Here is a 19,068-nt window from a genome sequence, read left to right on the forward strand (position 1 = left end):
TCATTTTCTTCATCTTGTTTTTTCATCATCACTTGCTATGATTACAACTGAAGGAAAAAAAAAAAAAAAAAAAAAAAAAAAAAACCTTTTTATCAGTTGGTTCTCTTTTTTATCAGTAGTGAAGATGTGGTCCAATAAATAGAGGTGGATATCGGCCCGTTGACTAGTCCGTCTGCTTAGCTCACTTATATTTTTTAGGGCTTGGGATGGTTATTTTAACCTATAGGGTCGGGTTGGGTCAACATTTTTAGCCTGTAATATTAATGAGTTAAGTTTAGGATTTATACTTTCAACGCAGCTCGACTCGACCCGATAATTATTTATTTATAATACATTAAAATATATATATATATATATATATTGGGATATAGACTTTATTTTTATTGATTTTATTGAAACTCATATTTATGATGATGTGTGATTAAATTTATTTAATTTTTTTTTTTCAATTTATATATAAAATCTTTCAATTTATAATGATATCAATATATTTATTTAAGAAATATAATGTAACTAAATTTAATATGGAATGTTTTAATTTTTTTTTTTTAAGATATAGCTTGATGGATGTGTTTGAAATTTATAATTATTTTTTGGATCAAACTTGGGCATATCAAGAAATTTGATGTTAAGACTAGGCTAAACGTAACCAAATACAAAATTCCTTATCATATAGTATTAGCTCGATTCGACGTTTGTCCACCCCTATCAATGGTGGCACAGTTGGGCTTTCCTAATAACACAAGGGTAACTTGGTCATTCAAAAATCAAAACAACAGCCAACCCCGTCTCTTTCGGGAACTTCTATTTACACACACTAAACTCACTCTATACATACACTTAATGAAGAAGATGTGTAAAAAATATAGTAAGAAAGATGTGTAAAAAATATATATTGTGTGTGTAAATAAAAGCTCCCGTCTCTCTCTCTGTCTCTCGGTTGATGCATATCCATTTACTGTTATGAATGTTATATATAAATCTCCTAATGAAAGAAACAGATCCGAGGAAAGAGAAACAAACAAAAGAAATACACAAAAACGAAAACGAAAACAAAAACAAAAAATGGGTTGTTTACGTTCTCTCTCTCAAACTTTAACTCCCATCTCTCTCCTCTTCTTCTCTCTCCTGTCCATCGCCAACTTCGCTGCAGCGTTTAACCTGTCGACAATCACCTTCAACCAAGGCTACTCACCTCTCTTCAGCGACTTCAACATCATTCGATCCGACGATGACAAGAGCGTCTCTCTCCTCCTCAACCGTCTCTCCGGTATCCCCTCTCTCCCTATATTATTTTTATTTTTAATATTTCCGTGTTTTTAGAAACAAAAACAATGAAAATTTTGAAAACCCATATCTTTTTCATGCCTTCTCATTTTTGTTAAAAAACAAAAATCAGACGAATTAAAAATAAATGTTTTTTTTTTTTAATCAGCAAAGAAGAAAATTATATTGAAAAACGAAAAAAAAAATTCTTAAAAAATAGTTTGTGAAATAAGTTAAACTCATTGTTTTTTGAGGTTTACTTTTATTTGTTCCTCAGGCTCTGGTTTTATTTCCTCGGACTACTACAATTATGGTCTCTTCAGTGCAAACATCAAGTTGCCATCGAATTACTCTGCTGGCATCGTCGTCGCATTTTATGTAAGTTATATTGATTTTACACCCCCAAAAAAAAGTTTGCGTATGTATGTGCATAGAATAATTTTATTATTAGAATCAACGATATATTAATTATTTTTATTTTTCAAACAAGTAATTAATTACAAGCATTCAAGTAGACTCATAGAATTGATATATGTTCATCAACAATGCTTGGTAATCGGAATTTTTATGGACCGAATGACTCGAATATTTCAAAACGATGTCATTTTAGGGGTAAAAAGATATCATCGTTTTGATACATTTGAGGCACACAAATTCGAGTTACCAAGCATTTTTCAATGTTCATTTGTGTGTGTCATGGAAGTGCCCTTGATTGATCAAAATGGAACATTCTTTTTTGCCAAACAAAATAATTGCTTATAAAAGTATCTTACGCATGCATGTTATTAATTTCTTATAAAAGTTCTTACAATGAATTGATGCTATAATAAGGGGGAAAAAAACAAGTTACATTATTTTTCCAAACCTCAAATTCCATCACTAACAATCATTTGAAAAAAAAAATTAAAAAAACAAAAAAAATCAATTGTAACATTAATCCATGCAAAAACATTGTTTGCCATAATTGTTTTATAATCATATTGGTTCCCATATATGATTAACGTTATTGATAATTAATTGTCATCGTTCCATATTTTCGACATAGATGTCAAATGGAGACGTATTTGAGAAAACCCATGATGAATTAGACTTCGAGTTCTTAGGAAACATCCATGGAAGACCATGGAGGTTCCAGACGAACTTGTATGGAAATGGAAGCATACACCGTGGCAGAGAAGAGAGGTATACTCTGTGGTTCGATCCGGCCAAGGAGTTTCATCGATACACGATTCTTTGGACCTCCAAAAATATCATGTAAGCATATCATCTGATTTTCCCTTTAATTTTCGTTTCTCTTTTCCTAGAAAGTTTTGAGTAGTCTTTAATGTGCTAATCCTAAACGTGCCGTGTTTAGCCACTTTGTTGTGTGCACTTTTTGACCTAACACAAAAGTGAGATAGACCTTCTCACGCATATTAGATTCTTACATTTGTGAATTGAATTTCAACCACAAGCAAATTTTTGGTTCTTGTGTGCTTTTAAAAAGATAGGCTCTGTTTGGAAGTGCTGTTTGGTTGTAAAAAATATTTCCAAAATTTAAAAAAAAAAAATTATGAGTTTTGAATGGGATTTTGGGTTGTGTGTTTGGTTATGAATTGTAATCTTTTTAATTGAATATCATATGTTACATCATTCATTTCAAACTCAATTCAAAACTATTTTTAAAACTCATGACTAAACAAATTTTTCATACTCAAATCATAATTCCAAAACTCATAAACTCAAGATACAACTCCTATTTTCAAATTATATTTAAAACCCTACCAAACCCCCTACCATAGATTTTTATTTGTTATTTTGTTTTTAAATGTGTGGATCATATGGCAATTTTTGTTTATTACACAAACAAATTTATGTATAAAATTTTTATACAAAATTATGGGGTACCTATGTCCATATTTCAATACCAATTAAAACCCTCGTTATTATGATCCATAATTTCAAATTTATTACTGTCACATCATCTTGAACGAGGTTTATTTTTAAAAGTTTGGTTTATTTATACCACATTTTGTCGTAGTTTTTTTTTTTTTTTTTTTTTTTTTACAACAACGCAAACTCATTACTTGTAAAGAAGTTACAATTTTTGTAAAAAGTTTTTATATGGAATAATGTGCCATTTATGGTCATTTCATTAGAAATCAAAACACGTACCATTATAGTTTATAGTTTCAAAAATTTTACAATCTTAGATGTGTTTCTATATAAAAGGTCAGTTTGTACATTATTTTCTTTTTAAAGAAACAATACGACTTTGATGGTTTTTAATATTTTTGATAGATTTGTAACTAAAACAATTTATACTCAATAATTGTGAAGAATTTACAATATGGACCACAAAACAATTTGCCTAAAATTAATCATTATACAAATTACAATATGATAGGTGTTGGACCACCTTGAAGGAAATTGTACTCCTCATGCCATTATGAAGCATGGAAGAACATTCACTAAGATGGAAAGATACTTTATAACCTTTGTAAGATTAGTACACCACTGACAATGATTGTTGCCCTAACATTGAGTTTTTTTTTTATAAATGTTCTAAAAAATCAAATTATTTATAGTAACCTATTTTTTAAATTATTTATCAAACTAATCTATTTTTAAAAAAATACAAATTGAAAATGCAAGTTCATTATGAAATTATATGTTCAAAATGCAATTTCATGACAAAATCGTATCTTCATAGTGACTTGACTAATTGATGTATAAATATGAATCGTGTCAATATGAAATTACATGTTCAAATTACAATTTCACCAAGAAATCGTATTTTGAATTTGTGATTTTAAAAAATAAGTTAGTTTGATAAATAATTTAAAAGGCTGATTATGTACCTAAGTACTTTATTTTTTTGAAATATTCACCCAAAAAAAATAATAAATTCTCCCCTAACATTACCTAATTATGGCATTCTTCATCATATAACTAGCTTTAGAATAAAACAACCCATAAAATTACCACTTTTGTGAATTTTGCTAGTTTGTGCAACTATGGCTATCTAGGCAAGCATAGCATGTTTAGTGTGCCAGCTTGGTCTGATAAGGCCTAGCTAGTGCTGTGACAAAAGAAATGATTGTATCAGTTAGGCAGAGGCATAACAGTGACGAAATAGCCAACTCAACTAAGATAGAGGAAAATCGTCCGAATGGGTAAGGATTCTCACTAGTTGTTTGGAGGTGATCATTTTAATAATTCGAATTTATAGAACTTGTTAGAATGATTATTCTTATAGAAAGTTAAATTAAACTAACTAGACATATTATTAGATTATATTTATCTTTAAATTAATGAATAATTTATTTTAAAAAATTACATTTGTTCCTTTATTTGTAACAAATTGTCAAATTTGTGAAGACAATTTTATTGATAAGTCTTATAATATGAGTGATTTAAATAATTAAAACGGGCTTTAATAACACTTTCAGTTGGTTGTCAATTGGATAGAAATCTTTTTCAAAAAGTAACCAAGTGGCCATTCCTCCTACCCAACACCATCTCCTGGTCCTGGAAATCCATGCAAATGCAAAATTCAATTCCTAAGTCCCTTTTCTTTCTTTTTTTTTTTTGGTAAATTACAAACACACTTTCTGAGATTTACTTAAATTACATATTATCCCTTGTAATTTTAGAAATTATATTATGTTCCCTAAGGTTTCTAATTTCATAACAAATAGGTTCTTTTATTAATTAATCATCAAGTTAATTAATAGATTTTAATAATGTTAAAATTTTATTTCAATTAATAATTCAGATAATTTTATAATGGTGAACAGTTAAAAAGTTCACTTTTTCAATTAATTTTGTCAAATAAAAAATTCTTATAGGGAGGTATTTATAATTTTCCAAACTACAGAGAAAAATTCGTATTTTAAGCAAATCTAAAAAAAAGTATTTGTAATTTAGCTTCTTTTTTTTTTTTTTTTTGGATCAGTAAAAATTTTCATTAATGTAAATATTATCAAAAGACACTTAAAATTCCAAGTCATTGTTCCAACTACTTAAAATGCAGTGTTTGGTTTAGTCAATTGAGAGAGAAATGGAATAGTCATTAGACTGTTTACTCTGTTGTTTAGTTTGTAAAGAATAAATGAATTTATATTGAAAATAGAAATCTCATAATTCATCAATTTAAAAGAATGGCATACCATAAGGATGTTACTGAAAATTATTTTAATGAATCAAACATTACCTTAGAAAATCTCCAATCCTTAACTCACATGTATCATATTTAAATTTGAATAAAAATCTCTTAAAAACCATTCATTCTTTGATCCGAACATACACCAAATTGAGAGTTTTACCCAAATCAAGAAGGGATTCAAATATTTATTCAAAACTACTTTGTGACTTCAAATTTATTAATCTCCATTAGTAAAACTTTTACTTAAATATGAGTTTTTCCACAATTGAAATGGTTCATATCAAATAAAATTTTTATTCAGATTCTATGTTGATGATGTCCCAATAAGAGAGGTGGTCCGCAGCAAAGCCATGGGAGCAGACTACCCATCCAAGCCAATGTCCCTCTACGCCACCATCTGGGACGCCTCCACCTGGGCCACCAACGGCGGCAAATACAAAGTCAACTACCGCTTCCAGCCCTTCGTCTCTGAATTCAAGGACCTCGTCCTCCAGGGCTGCCCCGTCGACCCCATCCAACATCTCCATGCCCCCCACTGCGACAACTCCACCGCCGCCCTCGAATCCGCCGACTTCTCCAACATCACCGCCGAGGGCAGCAAATCCATGAGCAGGTTCCGCGAAAGGTACATGTATTACTCATATTGTTACGATACCGTGCGGTACCCCATGCCACCCCCGGAGTGCATAATCGTCCCATCCGAGCAGCATCTGTTTAAGGAGACCGGGAAGTTGAAGGATGCATTGAAGATGAAGTTTGGCCGCCACCCGACTCACCGCCGCCGCCGCAGCAGAGGCTCAAAGCGGAAGAGCCAGGTCCCGGTTGCTCAAGCTGGCCAGGCTGCTTCTGATATGTGATGATGATGGTGTGTATGAAATACTTGTATGTGAATGTTATTAGTGGCGGTTCTTTTGTTTTATAATTGTTATTAATTATGTGGTAAGGAATTATGTATGATTGGTGATTGGTAATTGAACTATCAAATTTTTGAAAGAACACAAACTATGAAACAACAAATCAACTTTAATTTCTACTACCATTTGTCTCTAATTACAAAGAATGTGTATGTATAACACCTCCCCCAACTATGAACATCCAAATTTAAATAAAAATCAAATGAATAACAACCAATGTCAATGCATCCATTACACTCTCTCAAGGTGCTCTCATGCATTTTCCTTACAAGTTGCTAGAGAAAAAACAGCAAAAGAATCGATGAACAAGATTACCTTGAGAGACGAAAAAAAATCATGGGAATGTGAATGATCCACCAATTTGAGTAGTACCTGATGGTGGGCTGATCGCAATCCAGAGCAGCGAAATCGTGATTGCAATGAGTCCAGACCAAACAAACACAATCGTAGGTGTCCTTCCCCGTCTTCCCATAAGCCCTTTAGCAAAGGGATAGAGATGAGCCAATACCCAGAAACTGAAGAACACCCCTCCTATCAATCGGCTCCACTGCGGTAACGTGCTATATAGTGTCCGGCTAAACCCAACTGCTATTGCGATCAAGTTAGTTATCATAATTGTGATTGGAGGTATCATTAGGGAAGACCATTTGATGATGTAGAGATCGGCAAATTCATCATCGGCGTCATCACCGCCTGACTTCGATGTCAATGTAAACGATATCTCAATCCCAGCAACCACCTTGAGTAGGCCTTGAATGACAGCAGCGAGATGGGCACTCGTGCCTCCAATTAACCAGAATTGCTCATTTCGCCACCAGTCTTCAAGTGGAATGCCAGACCACTTAATCTCAAGCACCGCGAGCATGCAAAGTGTCAATGTGATGATCAGGAGGTACGTGAGGAAGGCAACATTGAGGCTCTGGACGATGAATTGACCTGAGAAGAGGGAAAGTGCCGGGAGGAAGCAGTATACAATGAGAAAAATGGAGGTGAACGGGTAGATACCGACGTTGAGGTAAGCAATCCTTTGCAATAATTTCATTTTGGGACTTGCCAGAAGAGCATTGTTGCGAGAGAAGAAAATCTCGACAGAACCGGTGGCCCACCGGAGGACCTGGTGAAGCCGATCAGTCAGGTTAATGGGTGCCGTCCCACGGAAGGCATCCCTTTTGGTGACACAATAAACCGATTTCCAACCCCGATTGTGCATTCGATACCCGGTCACCACATCTTCAGTTACAGATCCATAAATCCACCCTACTCGAATGCCCCATTCGGTTTTATCTTCGTACCAACAAGAGATTACACTGATTGCTTCGGCAACAATAGATGCATCGAGAAGCTCCCGAGGAACAGTAAGAGCACCGGGAGGTCGTCCATTCTTAATAGAAGGGTGATCGGCAATGGGTCGGCCTTGGAATTCCGATACCGGAATGGAATCAATAAGAAACGATGAGTTACCAAACTTTCTGGGAAAAAGAGACATGTTCATTACCTCATCATCAGAATCTCCCATTCGAAGTGCTCTGTTCTCCTCTGGGGCAGAAGCAACGGTTGATGATCTTTTATGACGAGAAAAGCAACAGCTGCAGCAACCGGAATGATATTCTTTTGATCGTGGAGGGTCAAAACCGTATAAAGCAATCCGACGGAAGAGACATCCTGTTCCGACATAAACCGGGCCTTGAAGCCCATCAAGTGCTCGCATGTTGACATCAAAGAAAACAGTGTTGTGATTGGCGTAGCGATCAGATGGGTCGATTCCTTCAAACCTCTGAGGAAACTGGACATAGCAAAGACGGTCTCCACCACGGTCCATCATAAAACACATGCCTTCTCGTAATGCCTCGGAGTTGTAAATGTAGTGATCACAGTCGAGGTTCAGAATAAAGGGTCCATTGGACATGATGGCTGAGGCTCGTACCAAAGCATTCATAGCACCAGCTTTCTTGTTGTGGTCATACCCTGGACGCTTTTCACGAGAAACATAAACTAACATAGGAAGCCGTATATCGACTTCTGTCAGGTCAATAGGATTTGAATCATCTGTTGTGCCTTGTAGTGGTTCATCACTTGGAGGTTTCAACATTACCTGAAATTGTAGAGCCAGCTAATTAGAAACCAATTCATAGTCATCATCATAAAGAATTCAAGTTGGGCTTGATGTGTTTTATGTGGCACTAGTTTGAGAAAATAGATATCTCATAGTTGGAAAAAATAATTACCTGAATAATTCCTGCATGATCACCCCTAGAATGCTCAGGAGAAGAAACAACCCAAGTGCCGGGCCAATGGGTTCCATCTGCCATCCAGGTAGCCTTAGGGATCTTTATATTTTCCAGTGGTCCATCATTGCCATTCTCTCTCTGAAGCTTCATAGTCTTGATTTCCTCTCGAGCATTATACGCATCTGAGCGACGCCGAATTGAATCAGGAAGACCATTGATTCGAACCTTGAACTCATCATACTCGCGCTTCACCCGTCTGCGATCCTTCACAAAGTCAGTTTTCACCTTATTCTTATAAGGATCTCTCTTCAAACTGAAATAACTTTCCGGATTCCTTGGCTCAATATCATGTTTCCGGCAAAATGGGACCCACAAGTTGGCGAAACTTGCAGCTTCAGCCATTGCCTCAAAGGTTAGAAGAGCACCACCGTCATCAGAAACATAACAAGAAAGCTTCTCTACGGGGTAATTGGCCGCTAGAATTGAGAGTATGGTGTTGGCAGTGACAAGAGGTGGTTCTTTCTCGGGGTCTGCAGTGGAAACAAAGATGTCTATGCCAGGAAGGTCTGATTTTCCAGTGGGGTTGAGGGGACCGGGGGTTTCAAACTTTTCTTTTAATACATTAAGATCAGTAGCGCGATTCACAGGGCAGAATTTCGGAAGCTGGTCCAGTAGCCATGAGATTGCAAACCAAACTTCGCAAATTACAGACATTAACCACAACCATGGTGCATCATTATTGGGGTTGCGGATCCTCCATGCAAGAAATAATCCGAGAACAGCTATCCGTACAAATATTAGGAGCCTGTATGCAAATGGCAGTAAAATGAAGACTAATTTCAGCATGCCCTTTCACTCGACATTCCCAATTTAAAAACAGACACAAACTTCTCAGTCATCATAATGAATGATATACCACATTCAAAGGAAGGGGCAAACACAAAACACAATATAGAAATAGACAGTTAAGAATGTAGCAAGCACAATCTTGGAACTTATTCAATATAGCAGCCAAGTAATCAACTTATTGTTATTTGTTAAAAAAAAAACACTAAACTGACAGGGATAGCTTGGGAAATTTTGGGTCATGAGAGGAAGATAGAAGCCAAATACATGAAAACCAATTGTTATGCTTCAGATATCAGACAAGGTGACAGAACAAGCCAAATAAACCATGCCAAATAGAAAGCGCAACCACAAATAATAATTTGAGCATCAAAAGATGGTTCAAGCAAGCATGCCATGCCCCGTCATCTAGTTAAAGTTATGAACAAGTCAACAAAGAAAAGTAAGCACCACCACATAGCGTGATCAAGTATTTGTATATCAGGAAGCAAAGCAAAAAAATGCACTGTCAACTTGTCAAGTGGGATTCACAACAAAAAGAAATGAATTTTAACATTCAAACAGCATTTCTTAAGAATCTAATAAAACCGTCTAAGTTCCAGAACTATCAATCCTTGCCAATTGTATTATTATCAGAGTTTTTCTTTGATGTAATTGTTTTCTTTTTCTGTTGGTTTCAACTTTCAATCATGAATTGTAACACAAAATGCTAAGATAAGATATCATGGTAATATGATAATATCACAAGGGACACAAAGAAGTCTTATCCAGTCAAATAAGAGACAAATGCACTATTAAATTACTGCTAATTTTTGTATCATTCAAAAAGAATTAGAGAGCAGAGACAATAATCAACATAAGTCATTAACATCTAAAGATTAGAGTAAGTGATTATACCGATATGGGCTTATAATCGCAGCAGGTATCTTCAATTTGCGAGTCAGAGGCCTCCAAGGCTTGCTAAGAAATTCTTTAGGCTCACCGATCTCATCACTATTCTCATTCCCAAATCCCCCCTCCTTTGGCCATATTGCATTCCCGTATCCATAAGTAGCATTGGTCTCAAACAACCATCGATTATGATCAAAATCCCCCGTCTGGCTCTTCATCAACCCCGATTTCGTAGATTTCATCAACGACAACCTCCTCTCTATCTTTGACGTCCCCACACTAGGTGGCAGTGGTAGTGGTTGGTTGTTCTCCACCACCTTCTCATCCAAATCTGTGGATTTGTAAGGGTCCTTACACCCCGGGCAAATCCCATCTCCGGTCTTCACAGCATCAGTAAAACAATCCCTACATATCTTGAAATCGCATTCACAAGGGAGGATATCTTCACCCCGCTCATCACTCATCACCTTTCCATCACAACCCGGTATTGCACACGAAGACCCTTTTGCACCGGCCATCTGGGGATGGTTCGTTTCTGAATCAATTACTTTATCCATCAAATGTGCACGAGTAGCACTGTTAAAACCACCTGTAAACAACGAATTCGACACATACTGTTCTTCAACCTTCTGAGAGATTGATGGATCCATGGGTTGATGGTCAGGCGTTGATGGAATGTGCACCGTGTAGTCCATGTATTCACTATTGCCAATTTCGCTATCGAGATCATTCGACTCCCTCGAATAGTTGACATATCGGCCTGAGGAAGTTCTCCTCGCAAAGGTCACAGCCATACGACCTGACTTTCCCTGATGTGATTCTGAAGCTTTGGATGATCTTGAAGCCATGCTATTGAAATGAGCAAAAAAAGACAATATGTCACCAGTTCCTGAAATTATACATTGGAAAGGTAAAAACAGAGAAGCACATCAGCAAAGATTATTCAGTCATAAAATTCTCACAGTTCAAACTAATTCAAATTCAACTCCCTTATCTTTCTGTCTCTATAAATGTGTATAAAGATTTATCTTAACATCATTTTAGATTGTGCATTTCAAATTCAAAACAGAAAAATTTGTACATAAAATTGTGAGGGAAATTTTCTGATAGATCAAAACAACAAAATAAACACAAATCTCTCTCTCTCTCTCTCTCTCTCTCTCTCAATTATCTCTATACTTGCAATCTTACACAATACAAACAGTTCAAAAGCAACAAAATTTACAGTAAGTACCTATAATCTGGAGATTCAAGAACAACACTACAGTCTACAGGTGATCATCAAACAGTATGTCCAAAACCCAACTTTGCCCAAACCCAAAAACTAGACGAAACCCAAGAAAAGAGCAGATAAGAAAATCCATAGACTTCTTCCTAAATAGCTATCTAGTATATATATGTGAAAAAGAGATCACCATTATTACACGTTTACCAATTCTCACAAACAATTAATTAATAATAAAAAATTGAAACGGTTTCAAAGAGTCGTGTAAGAAACATTCAAACCAAAGATAATGAAATCAATGGACATTTATGTAAACAACTGTCACAAACCAAAGTTCCCATTTTTTTTTCAAGTACCAACTTCAAACCCATGTCGCATTATGATTAAAAATGATGATGTGATCTCCTCAAACTCTCTCTCTCTCTCTCTCTCTCTCTCTCTCTCTCTCTCTCTCTCTCTCTCTCTTTGTGCCATTAACAATTCAAAACACAGAGAATGAGTCAGTGACCGAGTACATACAAACCTCAAAGAAGACTCAGCTTAGTTGTCTGGAAACCAAAACGCCTTCAAACAAAATCCACAAACCCACAACAGTTTAAGAGGCTGCCGGCTCTACACCCACAAAATACAGAATATATAAATGCAAAAGAGATTTGATTTTGGGACTTTTGGAAGAGATTCGATTGATTTACCCTTTTTATAAAAATGGAAATTTTATAGAAAGATATATGTTGCCGGCACTGGAATGTGTAATGTATATAGTATAGATGTCTTTGTTTTTGGATTTGGAAAGATTTTCCGACAATTCGAAAATTGGAAGAATGTAAAATGGAAACAGACAGAGATTAGGGAGTTCTGCTTCTGGTCTTTGTTAGAGAGAGAAAGAGAAGAGAGAGAGAGTATAAAAAGGCGGAAATTTGGGGACTGAAAGGATAATTTCAGGAATTTAGGTGGGGTCGGCGATTGAGCTTCTTGGTTGGTAGTGTAGCGCTACGCGGTGGTAGAGCCGTCTTTGGGCGTGGCAGGAAGATTTATGAAATAACCTCTTGGTTTCAAAAAATTGTGTTCGCTTTCTAAAAAATTAGGGTGTACGTCCACTCGACGGGTATATTATTAAATTTATAAAATATAAATTTTAATCTTAAATTAAAAATATATTAGTGTTTGTTGCTTAAATGATAACTCAAGATCTTATATTTAAATTCAATAATGTTGAAACCATTAAAAGTGGTGTTCTAAAAGTATCACTAGTGATTTGACAGTGGACGGAGCCTATTGCTTGTGTCTTGTTTTTATTTTTATTTTTATTTTTTATTTAAAGTGTTTACCAACTCATTAATGGTACTTTAAAGCACCACTTTTAGTGAGATGTATCATTACCGATTCAAATTTTGTGTACTTCACTTTATCATTTTTTTTTCTTTTTTGATATAAAAAAAATTATTTGACAAAAGGAGAGAGTAGTTGTTCACATATATAATGATACAAATTAAAATTTTTTATTTCTTATATTTTTTTATTTTTAGTTAAAAATTTTAATATTTTAAGATTTTTTTTATTTGGGTAGAATACTAATAAATTTCAAAATATAATCTTATGAACTGTTTAGTTTTTTTTTTTTTTCTTATGAACCCAAATGTCATATTAAAATGGAAATTACACAAAATGATAGTCACTTACACGTTTGAATTTAATTTTTAAGGGATAAAAGTGAATTTCTCTAAATATGAAATTATACATTTGGGCAATCTGTACTATAGAGGTTTTAAATTTTTCCTCATTTTGAAACAAATCTCACGTTATGAATAAAAACGTAACACTCTAATATAACACTCTAATAACAGAGCATTCTAATGTAACACACTAAAAAAAAAAATTAGTGTACTTTTTCCAAACGTAACAACATAACACTCTAAAAAAAATTCTCAGCGTACTTTTTCCAAATGTAAAAACACATCAAAAAATTTTTTAGTGTACTTTTTCTAAACATAACACTCCGTTTAATGTAATCCCAAACATAACACCTTAATGTAACCCATACAAAAACACTAAAAATTTCTCAGTATACATTTCCCAAACATACCACTCACAGTTTGAAATTGGCAGTGGCTTTAGTCTAGTCCAAGATCGGACTCGACCGTGCTGTTGGGCCCGTGGGAGCCCACCACGGGTCCCATTTTGATAATCTGAACCGTTCAATGTGTAGAAATCGTCGAGTATTATATGCCTGTCAAAAATCACGTTGATCGGATATCGATAGCTATGTGAACAAAATAGTTTTTTATCAACCGTTAATTTTTTCACCGTCCTTTTTTTTTATACAAAACTGATTTGATCACATAGCTATTGATATCCGATCAACGTGATTTTTTGCAGGCATGTAGTACTCGATGAGTTCTACACATTGAACGGTTCGGATTATCAAAACGGGCCCAAAAATGGGCCCCATTGGCCGAACTGGACGGGTCCAGTCTTGATCTTAACTTGAGACAAGCTGAACCCTTTGAAATTATACATTTGCCTAAAATTTACTAAGGAATTTTGTACTCCTTTTGAAATAGTGTGAAGAACCCAACATCTTTTTGGAATGGTTTTAAGAATCCCACATACTTTTTTTGAAGTATTACATTGAAGTGTTATATTTGAAAAAAATACACAAAGAAATTTTTTTTGTGTATTAAATTGGAATATTACACTAAGAATTTTTTTTGAAATGTTATATTAGAGTGTTATATTTAAAAAAAAATATACTAAAGAGTTTTTTTGAACTGTTATGTTTGAATGTTACAGTTTGAAATTATACATTTGTTCAAAGCATAATAAGGAGTTTTTGTATTTCTTTTGAAATGTTTGAAAAATCCCATATTTCAGATCATTTTTGTATTCATTTTAAAATATTTTCTAAATAAAAAAGATTCCCATATAAAAAATATTCCAAATTTAACTATCATAAATTGTGTATGTATCTTATTTTTCTAGCTACAAAGAAGAAGAAGAAGAAGAATGAAACATAATAAAAATAAGAGTATAATTGTATATCTAATTTCTACATAATATATTAAATCTACCGTTCCAAAATTGATGGAATTAGTTGGTTTATAAAAAAATTCTTAGGACCACACAGATTGTCATTTCTCAAGATTATTATTTATCGGTAAATTTTCCTTTTTATTTTTTAAATACATTTAATCAAGGTAGACTTATAAATGATAATATTTATGAATTTTTTTAAAAAAAATTCATCAAATAGAAAAATATAAAAATTTAATACATTTTTGTATTCTTATGTATTTATTGAATTTTTTAGATATATTTTTTTACAAATATTTTACTTTTTTGGTATATCTAAGTTATGTGTATTTAGAAGGGAAAATTTTACTTACAATATTTAAAATAATTCACTAAAAACAAAAACAAAAATACACAAAAATACACAAAAATAAAAAAATTTAATTTAAAAAAAATTAATCAAAACCACATAAAAATCAAGCCAAGAGTCTTATTAAAATAACTATCACACTAATTAGCCAGTTAAAATAAATAAAATAACATAAAACTGAATATAATAATTCACAAACTTCTTCTAAAAAGTTCTTTGAAGATGCTCTCTAGCCCGTTTGTTTTGGATTATATAGATATGAGGGAATTAGGATGGAGGTGAGATTATTTAGTGGTGTTTGTTTATAGAGTTGGAGATGGGATTAGAATGGAGGAAGTGATATAGATGGAGGTTGGAAGGGGGATTGAGATGGAGGAAGTGGATATGGTATTAGAAAAATAGTGAGGGGATTAGAAATTTTTTTTTATTTTTTTATTTTTTATATATTGGGAATTTTTTTTAAAATATTAATGTTTAATTTTTTATATTTTTTTTATTTATTTTATTATTTTATATAAAAATAATTTAACAATTCCTACACTAACAACTATCATCAAAACAAACACAATTTTACTTAATCCCCTCATTATCAATCCCCTCACTAACAATTCACTCATTATGAATCTCCTCCATCCCCTCACTATTAGGCTATCCTTTATAATTCATTTTTTAAGTATTAGGCTATCCTTTTCATTTTATGTTTTCAAAAAACACAGAAATAAAAATTCCTGTTAACCATAACCCATTTAAAGCAAGTTCAATATTTTTATTAATTTTTCTTGTGTGCACAACTTAAAAGATTAAGAATTTTAATTTTAAACATTTAAAGAGAGTTCAGTAATATGGTAAGAAGTATGATTTACATGTGATGTGATGTGATAAATATGTCTATGTTTTTTTTTTTTTTTCTTACCACATCATTAAACCTCTCTTTAGAATTTTAAAATTAGAACTCTCTATCATTATTATTTTATTAATTTTCAACTTGAAAGAAAAGACCAAACTTAAACTAGATTTAAATATATGGATCAAGCTATTCAATTTCAAATGAGGACCAAAATAAAATTTGGGTAAAATTGTAAGAATTAAAAATATTAATGGTAAGTCAAATCTTTTGTCAAAAATAGGAAACACAAACTTTGTGTCAAATATCGCACAAACTTGGTGATCAATTAATTATTTACTATTTGATCAATTTATTTTTGGAAAAATTAGTGAAGCATCCCTCTCTAACTTTAGATTGTAAGAGATGTCCTGTATATTTTTTTTATTAGTTAAGATCCCTCGATTAAATTTATCTATGATCATACTAGAGAAATTTCAAATTTCTTTGTGAAATTAAACAAATTTATCTATAAAACTTGAAATTTCTCTATGTTAGGGCGAAATTTCTCTGTGTCGAATTTTCTCTGTGAAAATGTTAAAGGACTCAAACTACTACAAAAATATTATATGTCATTTATCTTATAAAATCTTAATATTAGGAATCTTAAAAAAAATTCCCTTAATTTTGTTTACTATTTCATTCATCCACATGAATGTGAAAATTTTAAATATATATATACCGTTATTTTTTTTCTTTTTGATAACTAACGTGATAAATTGAACATGTTATTATTATTGAATTGACTTAATTTTTTTTGTATATGATAAATACAAATTTTTTTACAAAATAAACAGTTCTAATCATCAAAAAAATGAAAATTATGTCATAGTAAAAAACTTTAAATGATGTTATATTTTATTAAAAATGAATATTTTAAAATTTATGCAATTTTTTTAAGGATAAATTAGTGAAACATCCTTGTCCAACTTTTGATAGTAGGAGGAGTCTAATATATTTTTTTTCTTATCAGTTAAAATCCCTTAATAATATTATTAAAGAAATTTCAACTTGTCACAAAAAAAATTTCAAATTTCTCTGTAACGAGCTGAAATTTCTCTGTGAAGTTTTCTGTGCTAAAATTTCTTTATATTAAATTTTTTTTGTGTTGAAATTTCTCTATAAAAATGTTGAGAGATCACAACTATTATAAAAATATTAAATATTATTTATTTTTATAAAATCTAAATATTTAAACTAAAACTCTCTTTTTTTTTTTTTTTTTTTGGCCACACAATGAAAGAAATTTGAAGAGATGGTCCAAAACAAACTCCCGCGGGACTTGCCAACCTGCGAAGTTTCAAACGTAAACCGAACCTAATCTTTTACGCGGTCTAGCTAGCTGTATCATTATTCACATACATTGTATGAAACCCTGTTTCCCAACGAACTTTTTCGCAATCCAATCCACTGCCTATGTTGTTGTTTTTTGAAGGACTAATCTAATCTATTTTGTTTGATACACTCGAGGTCTTACTTTTGGAGAACCAAGTTTTGTCTCTGTTAATATAATTGATTTCCCCTAATGAGTTAAGAGAGTAAGGTTAGGTGATTGTATTTGACTATTATATTTAAGTATTATTTTATATGACATCTTACTTTGTTATGCTAATCATATTTTATATTTAGAGATGACACCATCACTAATGTTGCACGGAGATGATATGATTTATATGTGCGTGACATTAAATCCTAATAAAATGTTATCACTTTAATTTTATTAGAGGGGTGAATAAACCAATTCAAATTTGACAACAAGCATTCGAGATTCATTTTTGAAATTTAGAAAAATTATGCCAATAGTCCCTATATTTTACACAATATATTAATTTGGTCTCTGTAGTTTCAATTTACTTGATTTTGCCTCTTAATTTAACGAATTGTGTCATTTTAATTCAATAAATAATGGTTGTTAAATTAATTTAACGGAAAGTCAAACAATGTGTCAATTTAGTCCCTATATTTTCCACAATGTGTTAATTTAGTCCCTGTCAAAATTAAGAAAATTGAAACTACAAGAACCAAATTGACACATCGTGTAAAGTACAGGGACCAAATTGATACATTATTTGATCTTCCGTTAACCTAATTTAACAACCGTTATTTATTGGACTAAAATAACACAATCCGTTAAATTAAGGGGCAAAATCAAACAAATTGAAACTACAAGGACCAAATTGACACATCGTATTAAGTACAAGGACTATTTACATAATTTACCCTTGAAATTTTGAATTAATAGATTTAAGTTTAAAAATCTTTTTAGGTTCAAAGAAGTTTAAAAGCTTATATATCTGTTAATCTATTCAAATGTCACTTTCATATTCAATTATCTATTCAAATCTGTGCACGCGTCACTTATTTATTTAAAGATCTATTTAAATGTCTACACGTGCCACTTATCTATTAATTTATTTGGCCACACTACAACATATAAGAGTTTTAGAGACTAAATGTTTAAGTAAAAATTTTGTTGCAAAAGACATTTAGACCCTGTTTGATTTCAGGATATAAAGGGTGGGATTAGATATTATATCCTGTGGGGTCCACATATCCTATGTTTGCAATTTTTTTTCAAATATGATATAATATCTCATGGGATTGTATATCCCCCAAAAGTGGAGGATATACAATACCACCACCCTCCCATTATATCATATCCCCTTGGTTGGGATATGATTTAAAAAGTCCAATTTACCCTTTTATCTATCTAACATAATATAACTTAATATATTTTTTGAATATAATATAATATAATTATTTAATTTAATTTAATATTATTGAATTTAATATAACATAAATATTATTGAATTTAATTTAATATAATATAATATTATTTAATTTAATTTAATTTAATTTAATACAAATTTTAAATTTAATATAATGTAATATTATTGAATTGAATTTAATATAATATTATTATTGAATTTAATTTAATATAAATATTATTGAATTGAATATAATATAATATTATTGAATTTAATTTAATATAATATAATATTATTTAATATAATATAATATAATATTATGAGGGAATCTTGGAAATTACTTGTTTATATCCCACAATATATTTTGTAAAACAAACATGGATAATATATATCCAATCTTATATATCAAGTCAACAAACATGAATTAGGGGATATATTATCCAATACTTATATCTTATTCATTATATATCCTGACTAAGGCCTAGTTTGGGAAGACTAAATAAGTGTACTTTTTGACTTTTTATAAAATATGGGTTGGGTTTGGGTTGGGTTTGAAGTGATGTGTTAGAGAGGTGATGTGA

The 19,068-nt window shown here is 32.0% G+C and overlaps 2 protein-coding genes across 5 annotated transcripts; one reads left to right on the forward strand and one right to left on the reverse strand.

Moving 5' to 3' along the window:
- Positions 1-837: 837 nt before the first annotated feature.
- On the forward strand, positions 838-6,449 carry LOC114278139 (putative xyloglucan endotransglucosylase/hydrolase protein 30). Its single transcript, XM_082902010.1, has 4 exons — positions 838-1,270; positions 1,544-1,644; positions 2,312-2,520; positions 5,715-6,449. Exons 1-4 carry the CDS (start codon positions 964-966, stop codon positions 6,268-6,270), a joined length of 1,173 nt encoding a protein of 390 aa, XP_082758136.1. The 5' UTR covers positions 838-963; the 3' UTR covers positions 6,271-6,449.
- LOC114278138 (cellulose synthase-like protein D3) lies at positions 6,419-12,436 on the reverse strand. Of its 4 annotated transcripts, none has more exons than XM_028220145.2 (5): positions 12,210-12,436; positions 12,037-12,129; positions 10,299-11,181; positions 8,553-9,360; positions 6,419-8,419 (listed from the first exon to the last, which is right to left on the reverse strand). In XM_028220145.2, exons 3-5 carry the CDS (start codon positions 11,138-11,140, stop codon positions 6,662-6,664), a joined length of 3,408 nt encoding a protein of 1,135 aa, XP_028075946.2. In that variant the 5' UTR covers positions 11,141-11,181; positions 12,037-12,129; positions 12,210-12,436; the 3' UTR covers positions 6,419-6,661. The 4 variants fall into 4 exon arrangements, with proteins under 4 accessions (XP_028075946.2, XP_028075945.2, XP_028075942.2 ...); XM_028220144.2 differs by having other exon boundaries at positions 12,041-12,129; positions 12,210-12,390; XM_028220141.2 differs by having other exon boundaries at positions 12,041-12,420.
- Positions 12,437-19,068: the final 6,632 nt, after the last annotated feature.

The sequence above is a fragment of the Camellia sinensis genome, chromosome 13 (assembly GCF_055761805.1).
Source record: "Camellia sinensis isolate YWXY chromosome 13, ASM5576180v1, whole genome shotgun sequence".
NCBI lineage: Eukaryota > Viridiplantae > Streptophyta > Magnoliopsida > Ericales > Theaceae > Camellia > Camellia sinensis.